At 41.5% G+C, this 12,084-nt stretch overlaps 1 protein-coding gene across 1 annotated transcript; it reads left to right on the plus strand.

Moving 5' to 3' along the window:
* Positions 1-3,135: 3,135 nt before the first annotated feature.
* zgc:65811 (uncharacterized protein LOC393524 homolog) lies at positions 3,136-11,973 on the plus strand. Its single transcript, XM_034894951.1, is given in 9 exon segments — positions 3,136-3,382; positions 3,647-3,758; positions 4,331-4,436; positions 4,555-4,652; positions 8,635-8,709; positions 8,814-8,915; positions 9,128-9,223; positions 9,319-9,402; positions 11,607-11,973. Coding segments are annotated over 8 exon segments (717 nt in total). The 5' UTR covers positions 3,136-3,382; positions 3,647-3,692; the 3' UTR covers positions 11,697-11,973.
* The last annotated feature ends 111 nt before the right edge of the window (positions 11,974-12,084 follow it).

Below are 12,084 nucleotides of genomic sequence, written 5' to 3' on the forward strand. Positions count from 1 at the left end.
TTTTTTTTTTTTTTATCTTTTTGCGCCCCCTGGTGGGTCTTACATGACAGAGCGCCTGAAGGGAAGGACATTTCCATCTTGATAGAAGAAAGATCTCTACTCTCTTGACAAAACGTTGTCACATACTTCATAAAAAAGCAACACTAATCACATTCGGCTGCTGTTGAGTAGAAAGGTTATAGTTGCAAAGGTGCACTAACTGAGAGAGATAGGGGAATACATTATAGAGAGCAATGGGGTGGCAGTAGCTCAGTCCATAGGGAGTTGGGTTGGGAACCGGAGGGTCACCCCCGTATGGACCCAAAAAGTTGGGAGCGTGGATTGGTGGCTGGAGAGATGCCAGTTCACCTCCTGGGCACTGCCAGGTGCCCTTGAGCAAGGCACCGTACCCCCCGACCGCTCAGGGCACTGGTTCAGCTGCCAGCCCACTCACTCTGACATCTCTCCATGTATAGTGCATGTATAGGTCCTGAGCATGTGTGTGTATTTCAGGCCTGTGTGTGAGTACTAACAAAAGTGTGTACACAGAGTGTAGTGCAGTAATTTCCCCATTGGGGACTAATAAAAAAATTATCTTATTATCTTATCTTATAATGCTGTATTTGCTGCCTCTCTCTCACACACACACACACACACACACAAATACACACACACATATGTGAAAAAATCTGCAATGTATTCTCGCTTCACCTGCCTGCCTACAAAAAAGATGACTGCTGTCACTTTAGGCCGACTGTCGATGTGTAAATGTGTGTGTTTGCATGCATATGAGAAGCTAAGGGTGTAGTGTATTGTGTGTGTGCTTTTTTTTTTTGCTCCCTCTGAGTCACTCACTCTGTCAACCTCTGTCTCTTGGTACCTGTCTCTGCGCCACCCACTGAACCTGCAATGATGGACGACAGGTGGGGTCACTCCACACATCACGCCACGAGGCCACACTGACGGAGGATGCAGTGCGAGCTTGCAGAAGCCATTACTCTCTTTCCCACATGCCACAGACCTCACAGGTCAGGGAAAGATCTTGGTGGTGAAAATACACCGTGGTATCTGTAGGAACATCTGTATTTCATAGCGGCACTGTGTTCCTCCTACAGTTACTGTAGTCTATCTATCTATCTTTCTATCTATCTATATGTATGCAGTATATATGTATACACATGTATACAATGTAAACATGCCAGAATTAGTAAAAATAACTAATTTTGCTCTGTAGTCCCTAGGCAGGTGTCATAGAATTAATATAAAGACAGCCAGCAGTCATATAGCACTCATATATACTGGTAGCATGTCTCCTTTAGTGTTTTTTGTGTAGCTTACAATTAATTTGTGCACACCAGTATAACAACGACCATGTCACAAAGCTCAAATCATTTCAAATTGGTTTCTTGAACATGACAATGAGTTAACTGTACTAAAATGCCCCCCCCCCCCTAGTCACCAGATCTCAACCCAATAGAGGATCTTTGGGATGTGGTGGAACGGGAGCTTTGTGCCCTGGATGTGCATCCCACAAACCTCCATCAATGCAAGGTGCTATCCAATCAATGTGGGCCAACATTTCTAAAGAATGCTTTCAGCACCTTGTTGAATCAACGCCACGTAGAATTAAAGCAGTTCTGAAGGCGAAAGGGGGTCAAACACAGTATTGGTATGGTGTTCCCTAACAATCCTATAGGTGAGTGTAGATGTGTGCAGGGTTGGCTGAGGTCTTCACTCGGGGTTAACAACTTATTTGTGTGTTAACTGAGTTTCCCGGTAACCATCAAAACTTTCCGAGCACATGCGAGCATGACGTGACATGTTCACTGCCGACCAACATTGCTGAAAAAACACGTTACATCATTAACTATTTACTCCACCAAAAGATGTGTAGCTTCTATCTGTAGAGTAAAAATATGAACTATATAGCATTTTTTTTTTGTGAATTGTGTTTATTTTCAATGCTTTTTTAAAAGTTATTTGCACATTAAATACTGCTGTTCTGTGTATAACTAGTGGTGGAGGTAGAAGAATGAATAAATACAGAGGAAGTGTAAGTGGGTGGGTTGGCACTTTCATTTTCTGATTACAGTAGTTTCCCCTTATTTAACAGAATCATATGACATGCATTATTATTATTATTGAATGAGTTGACAAGGAGAATATGTAAATCATCAGAGCCCGGAGTCCAGACTTTGCATGAAAGTACTAGTCCTGATAACTCAAACAGTGTATGTAGGCCACTACAAGGGTGCAGTGCATCCTGTTAAATGTGTAACGTGTGTGTGGCTTTGTGTGTGTGTGTGTGTGTGTGTGTGTTGGTGTGTGAGCGAGGCCAGAGAAACATAGTACAGTACATTTTGGATAGAACACAATTCAATTTTTGCTAAATAAATAAATAAATAAAACATCACATTCATTAGTAATTAAAATTTTTTTCAATTGTTGTTTTTCCAAATACAATACACATTTTCTATGGGCTCTTAAGGCAAAAATGTGGATTTGTTGTATATTATGTATATAAATTGGTCATGTGACAAGGGTCTGGAAGGTTTTTTGTCACAGAACAGTATAAAAATAATGTGCAATGCCCTCACGATAAGCTTGCCTCAAACCTCAACAAAGAAAACCTTGCTGTACACAGTTTTCAGATAAGAGGAGACAGAACAAAAATAAAGTGCAATACACTATTCATTTCTTACAGCAACAAGTGCTCTACAGTGAGTTTAATGTGTTTCTACTTCTTAACTGGCCTAAAAAAACAAAGTACACAGTTTCCATACAATGTGTTGTTCATGTCCATTTACCAAATGGCAGCAATGGGCAGAACAGGCAGCCAAGTGACCCCCCACCACCTAGCCCCGTCCTTGGTGCAATCTAGATAGAGGGGGAGGGAAAGATGGCACACAACATTTCCTGCCATTTGTTTCTTTTTTATGTTCTCATCAGGGCTGAGTCAAAATTGTCCATTATTCTGTTGACATGTAGCCTATTTCTGCACAATAAAGAATTTATATGGGCTGCAATGTTAATGTGGCCCTATATTTGTCTTTGAGTTCATTTGATATGTATGTGATTGTGTCACATCAAATCATTACAAAAACAATGTTACTCAGCCTTTAACATTCCGTAGCTCTCGTTTCCTAAAGTTTCACTCTTCCTTTTCATGTTCTTCTGCACCCGCACCCACAGTAAACCACCGCCTGTTCATAGGTCATACCTCATGTCAGTCACGCCTCGCAGCCAATGAAAAACCGCGCGAGGTCAAAGTGGTGGGACATGACGCAAACTGGGGCTGTATATAGACCACGCAGCAACATTAGAAAACGTGGATCCTGTAGATGTTTTTTTTTCACGCAGACTGCCTGGGCAGAGAGACCGCGAAAAGCGTTAACAAATCCAGGTATTTGCATTTGTAGCTAATATCGTGTGTAGCATGGCTGTCATATTACTCAGTGATGGTCTATTTAAAAAGAAAGAGCTCTGTTAAGCTGTTTAAACGTTTTACCAATTGTTCAATACGACATTTACATATACATTAAAACCCTAAGAAGTTTTTGGAGGCTACATGTGTTTGTAGTATGTGTATGTTTTTTTTGTTTGTTTGACAATATATCGTCAAAAATGATGAGGTAATTGTTTTTTTACCGTGTCCACACCTACACAGACCTCACAAGTAACGTTACACGCAGCAGAACATCCTACTTTTCATCATGGCACTCGATGGATGTGGCCTCTTCTGCAAGTACACCCTCTTCATTTTCAACCTCATCTTTGCGGTAAGGCTGCCAAATTGTGTATTAATATTTGCTGGCTTTTTTGTAAGTTCTCATGAAAAAAAAAAGGAAAATGGAGTTTGTCGGTTGGTTCTAGTTCGGTTTCGTTTCTCCTGACTACCAACTAATGCTACAGCCACTTTAGTTTATTGTAATGCTTAAAGATGTAATACCTACTTTCTAACATACTTAATATATTACTACTATACTGTCTTAACAACCAACAAGGTGAAAGGAAACCAAAAGAGAGGTGACACTTATTACTATGTTTTAACCTGCTCTTTTGTGCTGTTCATGTACTGTCTTGTCAACTGTTGCATTGTGTTTTAGTGTATTTTGGTTGTTTGCCAGGTGTTCACCTAGCTGTCCCACAATTGGTTTCATTCTGTGACTTTGTTCTCTTAAAGGATATTTTGGTGCACTGACAACCCATCTGTTATTACAGAGTGTGAATAAAAACTCATGTTCAGCTGCTCTGCCGAAAATATGACATCTGACCAAAACCATGTACAGACTTTATTATGTGAAACCATGTTATGAGAAATGGTTTAACCTTGATTTGTGTGGTTTGGCAGTTGTTGGGCTTCGCCTTTCTGGTTCTTGGCTTGTTGCTGAGGTTCAGCTACAACACCAGAGGCATCTTTCAAATACAGGACCTCAACTCAAGTGCATTTGTTATAGGTCGGTATATAAGTCATTTCACCCCAAAATAAAGCACGAAGATATGTTCCACTCAAATATATATTTAATCACATACCGTATCTGTGTCTCTCTCTTTTATTTTTATTTTATTTATCAGCTGTGACTGTACTGATTGCTCTCGGCTCAGTGATGCTGATTGTGGTGGTGTTTGGAGACTACGGGGCCTGCAATGAGAAAAGATGTGCTCTGCAAGTGGTGAGAACTTCCTGATTCCTTGTAGCTTCTTGGGGTGCGATTGAACCAGCCTGACTTTCTCAATGGACATACAGTACTGTCACCTCACGGAGGAAGTGCAAATCTAAGTTTGTGATTATCTGAACAACCTTTAAGATAAAAGCTTTGATTTGTGGAAATGGCCAATATTTAGTTTTGTCTGTTATGTCAAACAGAAAATGTGACAAACAACCTCAGGATAACTTCTACGTAATCAGGTAATTCAGTGCGCCGGTGCTCTCTCAGTTCTGCATAAGGCAACAAAGCCAAGGCTTTTATTTAAGTTTTGTCGGCCTGTGCGCATGCAAAGTCTAAATAATAGGGCTGTGCAATATGACAATATAGAAACCATAATACTGAATATTAACATGGTAACGTTTACGTAACTTAGTTGACTTACTTCCGGATTCTTGCAGGTTATGTTCATTTCACACTAAAGTTCTTAATAAAATGAGAAAATACTTAATTGCTTTTAATTTGTAGTATTTCATTCACACAGTTTATGAACATAGGCTTTACTACGTGGTTATATTTAATATAGAATCTTTATTAAATTACAAGAAAACATGCTGTATGGTTAACGTGATATGAAATGACGGATGTCGGAATAGAAGAGTTTGGCCATTTCCCTTAAAAAATGCCCTGACTACTATGCTCACCCTGCCTCCTCACCAACGGATAAATGTCAGACAGTCAAAGAGTTATTAGTACACATGTAAGGCTAAGATATGTAGCAGTGATTAGTAGGCACTGGTTATTGGAGATGACCTGGGTGAGTTAAGCAGCTCTTTGATGGCTGCGGGCGGCTTAGAAGACTGAAACACGAAACCTGGCTGAAAGCAGACGGAGCACAACAAACCACATGAACCAATATGTATATCCCTTTCTTTTAAAGTGCTCATATTATGCATATTTTCAGGTTTAGGTATTTAGAGGTTATACCACAATAGGTTTACATGGTTTAATTTAAAAAAAACACCATATTTTAATTGTACCGCACATTGTTGCATCTCCCCTTTTCACCGCGGGCCCTATCTTGCACCCGGCGCAGCGCGGTGCACAGCCCGACCCAAAGCCTGACGCAAAGTCTGATGCAAGTGTCTTTGCTATTTTAAGACCGTCCAGCGCCCACGTTGTTTAAATAGCAAATGCACCTGCGAACATATTTGCGCCCATGGGCGTGCTAGAGGTGTGTTCAGGTGATTTCTTGCCGTATGGTAATCTATTTTCTGCCGTCAAACTCCTTGTGGTGGAGAGGTTTGTGTGTCCCTATGAACCTGAGGGATGTGTTGTCTTTAGCTTGGGGCTCCTGGTAGGGTCTACCATGGCAAAGTGGTTTCAGGTGAGGGTCCAGACTAAGAACAGTTTTTAAACCCCTATAAGTCACAGAGGAAGAGGTGAAGCTACCCTGCCCGGAGGAAGCCTGGGGCACTGTCTGTAGGGCTCGTCGGTCAGAAAGTGGTGGCCGGTTTTGCCATGGAACCTGGCTGGGCAAAGCCCGAAAAAGCAACGTGGCACCTCCTTCTCCGTCCCATGGGCCCACCACCTGTAAAAGGAACCGCTCGGGGCGAGGTCAGGGGCCTCGACAGACCAAACCCAGGCTGGCTCTGGGGATATTGAATGTCACCTCTCTGGGGGGGAAAGAGCCGGAACTTAAGGAGGTGGAGCGCTACAAATTAGATCTGGTGGAGCTTACCTCTACCCACAGTCTCGGTTCTGTTTACGAGTGAGGGGACAATGATGCAGGAGATTGGTTGGGGAATCGGCGCGGCAAAAAGAGCTGAGCCAGAAGACGAACCTCTCGATCTACCAGTCAGTTTTCGTTCCTACCCTCACCCATGGTCAAGGAGGTTGGGCCATGACCGAAAGAATGAGATCCAGGGTACAAGCAGCTGACATGGGTTTCCTCAGGGTGGCTGACGTCTCCCTCAGAGATAGGGTGAGAAGCTCAGTCATCCGTGGAGAGCTCGGAGTAGAGCCGCTGCTCCTTCGCGTCAAAAGGAGCCATTTGAGGTGGTTCAGGCTTCGGGTTAGGATGCCTCCTGGGGGGCGTCCTAGGGAGGTGTTCCAGGCACGTCCAGCTGGGAGGAGGCCTCGGAGAAGCCCCAGGACTGGGTGGAGGGATTATATCTCCAACATGGCTTGCGAACGCCTCCGGATCCCCCAGTCGGAGCTGGTTGATGTGGCTCGGGAAAGGGAAGTTTGAGATCCACTGCTGGACCCCGCGAACCCGACACCGGATAAGCGGCCAAAGATGGAAGGAACTAGCAAAAGTGGATGTGGACATGCCCTCAACACAACTGTGCCATGCGCTTTACGCTGTGCATTTAGATCGTTAAGACAGGGCTCCGTGTGTTGAGCTCTCTGTTTTAGCAACAGAGTGAGGCATCACACTTCTAGTCCATCTTTGTTGGTATCGCCCATATTCAGTAGCTAGCTAAACACTACTAGCGAATCAGAAGCAGAGTATGAGGGCGTGCCATGCTAGTATCTAGGCAAGCATTATAACACGTGTTACAAAGTGACGCATGGTAGTTACAGAAGTAAAGGCTGGACTGCACTAGAGCAGTTTGGAGTAGTTTGGGAACAGTGTTTTCTGTTGGAGATGGAAAGTTCCTTTGGGGTGGACATTGGGATTTTTCCTTTTGTAAACCTTTAACGTGCACAAAAAAGATATATAACACAATAAAGGCAAGTTAAAAAAGCCTAAAAGCATAATATGAGCACTTTAAAATGAAGAGACAAGGAAACCAAAGCGCTGTTGGACTACTTTATCAAATGGGAATCACAAGCTCATTACAGGTCCTATAAAAAAATTTCCTGGGTCTGTTTCTAAAAGGTAATAACATTTTTATAACGCAATTAAATTACTAAGTCAAGGCACACTTTTAAGAAGGTCAACTGCTTTCTTTAAGAGACAGAAGACTATGTTTAAGTTTTTCTAAGTGTTAAGTTATCTAGTAGATAACACCAGCTGAACACACATTTCTGTTAGAACGTGTGTGTTGCCTGTAGATTGTTGTACTGAGATCACTTGTTTGCTTTTCCAATTTAAAATGATACTTAATCTAAACTGTAAATACATGTCCCTCCCTAAGACATCAATAAATAAATGAGGACCATGTGTACAGAACAGGACAAGTTGTTCTGATTGTACAGTATAAAATAAAGATAACAGGATAATGTTCATTTCACTTTTCTAATTCGTTCAGTTACGTCTCTATTTCTTCATTTACACTGTCACTCTGTCGGAATATGCACACACGTTCCGTAGGGTTTGTCATGTAGTGGACCCATGCGCTTACATGCACTAACGTGTTTAAGTGCCGCGGTAACTGGCCAATGAAAGGATCATTATAGCGTTTGAAGCGAGCTCTAAATCAAACACAACTAAGTCACACAGCCAACAGACGGGATGAAGCGCTCCACAAAACAAACAGTATTACATACTTATCGCAACACTTTCAATATAATATTGCGCAACGTGACATTGCGATAACGTTTGAGTCGATATTTCATCACCCCTAGTTTCCATACTGTAGCATAATGGCGGGAGGGAGAGAGCCTGTGTGCTATTAGCAGAGGCAGGCTCCGACACCAATGACATCCTCTCTAGGACTCGTTAATGAAACTTCTGCTTTTCCGGTCTGTTCTAAATCCTTATTATCATACTTAAGAGTTTTGAGAGTTATATGGCTCAGTGGCCAGAAATGAAGAGATTAACTCAACATTTTTTTAAGATAGCCACCAACTCTTTTGTAGAGGTTTATAACAGAGTGGAAAATTTTGCTTATTTTTTTACAAATGTTCAGCATTTTTCTTACCGGTTAAAACCAAAACAAGCATATATTTGCATATCCTTTTTTTGATGCATAGGAGATGGAGAAAAGTGTTATGTTTGTGTTCATCCGCTCATTTACCTGTAGCATTAAGAAGATAATTCACTATAATTTTCTTCTTTCAGTTCTCCATGCTTCTGACCATTCTGGCAATAGCTGAAATTGCTGTTGGAGTGGTTGCTTATACCAGTAAGTAAGAGGCAAATGGAAAAGAAGGCACACACACAAAAATGATGAAAAACTAGTCCAATCATAAATCAGTAAATACCCTATATTTATGATCATAACACTGTGTTTATTAAAGGTTGGACTACGCACTGTGGAGTTCTACAGTAGCCTGTATGCTCTGTATTTGAATAGCGGAGACCCGATCATTGGTGCCACTCTCACATTCATCCACAAAATGGTAATCACAAACTTTATTTCCTTCCATTTCACTTTGATAAAAATTTTTTATATATATATATATATATATATATATATATATATATATTTATTAAAAAAAAGACAACTATGAGATTATATGAATAAATTGTGTAAAATATACAAAGAAATCTCAAACATGAACATTGGATGATTTGAATGTTCCTAATCTCCCTTCATCTCCGTCCCCTGTAGCTTCATTGCTGTGGATTGACCGGGGTCGTGTTGATCGAGATGGTCCAACACACCTGTCCCAAAGCAGATGGGTTTTGGGAGCAGATCAAGCAGCCTGTAAGTTGTTGCCAAGAAACTAAGCACTTTGAATAAAGATGTAGAGTCTGGGTTAGCCCCCGTATAACAGCTGTCCTGACTCTGTCTTCCCACAGACCTGTCCTCAGAAGATCCTGGGTGCCTTTGACAGCAGCACGCCACTGGTGATGGGCATCTTTGTCGGAACGGGAGTTCTTTTGGTAAGCTAATGAAGTGCATGCTGCACATTTCTACCCTTACATGGTGTTAATATTTTGGCTCAAATAGGCTGGACCAAAAATGATTTTACAAGGTTATTGACCAACAAAATAATGAATTTGCATACACCAGTGGCTCATTGATTTGGGGTTTTATAATAGTAATAACAGTTAAGTAGAACTAATATACACTAGGGCTGCCCTTAACGATTATTTTTGTCAACAATTATCTACTGATTTGTTTTTCTCGATTAGTCGACTTAAGTACTTGACATTAAACTTAAAATGGCTCATCACTGGAGTAGTATGCAGTTAAGATAATCACTGGCAAATGTATTTTTGCATCACTCACAACATTAACATGCACACCAATATTCCACTGTTATTCAGAACATGAATTCAAATATTCAAAATTTGATCCAGGTCATGTAAACAGCATATTCCGGTTTGCCGTGTTGCACGTCCAACAAGTCTGCCACCGGTGAAAAAATAATTTTTTTTGACCAATGTCACTTTAAGTTTATTATATTTTTCAGGCGAGAAAGTTACCATGTACATCCAATATCTGCTTAGTTTCTCCAAATAACGCCGGTTTAGAAATTGGTTGCACGGTTTTCAGAGACGAGGTGACGAATCGGGGTTGTCCTATTCCATAGAGGAAGATTTAACCCACTACTCCTTGTAATCGGTACCAAGGGGCCAATCAAAAAGCAAGGGGCATGCCCAAAACAAGGGGTAGGGGTAAAAATAAGAAATGGGATTGGGCCAAAGTGAAACCGAAGTCTGAGCCGTCTTCAATACAACTCCTGCTGTTCATTGTTAAAGTGCTTTAAAACACGTCATGCCTAAAAAAAACCAAACTAATGAGCCTTCAAACATGCTCTACACAGCATACAACAGCACGTCATGTAAAACTATCCGGCTTTTAATTAGCATCAAATGAGTCAAAACTGACTGAAGGAAAAGTGAGTCTTATATTTGTAAAAAAATAAAATATATCCCAGCTCCATTGAGTTTCTTGCTTAATGTTGTTCATAAAGTAAATGTCCATTTTAATCCCTCTGCTATTACCCCTCACCCTTTGTTTTAAAATGCTTTTTCTTCACTTTCCCCCCCATTCTCCCCCCATCATTGGTTTTTAAAAGATCATAGCTCTGATTTGCAGCACAACACTCAATAAAAAGATCCGTCAGTCTGTCTCATCTCCTCAGTACATAATCCTGACTCACTCCACTTCGGTCATGGCTAACCCTCAACCGTCTCAGTGTGAATTTGTCTCCTCCTACCCTGACCAGGACCCAGTCTTCTTCACCCCTCTCTCTATGGCCAACATCCCTGTGGCTCAGTCTTAGTGTGCTCTTGCTGGTTTTCACTCTTAATTTCATGCGGCCTTGATTTTATTCCACAACTCTGGCATCGAAAATGCACATTTATGTTTCTATCCATTCTCTTTTCTCTGCATGGTCACTGCACTGTCATCAGCTCCCTTATAGGAAAAATCCACCCTGAATCCACTGCTTATACATAGTACAGGAACCATTCACACTTATTCATTCTATGGCCAAGGCTGCTGTACTAGGTGACATCTGCTCATCAGAAACAGACAGCGCAACTCGGGGTTCAGTGTCGTGCCCAAGGACACTTTGATTGAACCACCAACCTTCCGATTGGCAGGCGACCGCTCTGAGCCACAGCCGCTGAAAGGGAGAGAGCTCAACACACCGCGTCAAATGAGCTGCAGCAATGTGCAGTGTTTTCTGCAAATTGAACCACATAAACCTATTTTAAATACAATTATGAACCTAAAAGTTTGCATAACGACCACTTTAAAGTCCGACATGATCGGAAAGTGATTGTTTTTTGCTGTCCCATCAATATAAACAAAATATATATTTATAGCTTCTTCTGAGGTCGAGGTTCTTTTTTCTAGAGATGCAGATATATAGACAGTTAAAAAACATATCCAGGGTTGGATTTTACCTTAAGTGTCTACTTCTTCCTCATAAGTTTAAATAATTTTCTTTTATTCTGCTCAAGCTTCTCAGTGTGTAGCTGCATGATGATGGGTGTTATGGGCTGGTAACTAGAATTGTGTGGCTGGTGTAATCCTGGTGGAGATGAGATTCAGGAAGCATATGGGTCACCCACACCGCTTTGTCCCATCCCTGCTCTTTACTTCCCCTCCTCCCTCTGTGTCTGCATGACAGATCATTGCCTTGGTTTGCACCACTATCCTCCTGAAACAGACCAAGAGAACCCAGCAGGAGGTCACTGCCTACTACACGACTGTGTACTAACCAGAGGATTTGGTTTACAACCCTTCTCACTCAATGAGGACCAACGCTGGATTTCAGGCTCAACCAGCAGGCAAATGTTTACAGATATTTCTCTGTACACTAGTTTTACCACTCCACCAGCAATGTGTTTAAGTGAATTTCTTTTACCCTAAAGACATCATTGTGCTAATAATTTGACACATTGTGAGCAGATCTGTAGCCAACCAATATTTTATTGTGCTTTTGCTTTAATAATCATGCAGCAAGTCTTGCTGAAATGGATGTTGCTTATAATTGGCTATTCATCTGTCACAGCTGGACAGCCACTGGTTTTGCCTGACAGGCCTCTACATCATTGTAAACTTCCATGTCTGTTACTTTTAGCCGTTTTCTACCGTAATGACACGTC

This window comes from Etheostoma cragini, chromosome 15, assembly GCF_013103735.1.
Source record: "Etheostoma cragini isolate CJK2018 chromosome 15, CSU_Ecrag_1.0, whole genome shotgun sequence".
Taxonomy (NCBI): domain Eukaryota; kingdom Metazoa; phylum Chordata; class Actinopteri; order Perciformes; family Percidae; genus Etheostoma; species Etheostoma cragini.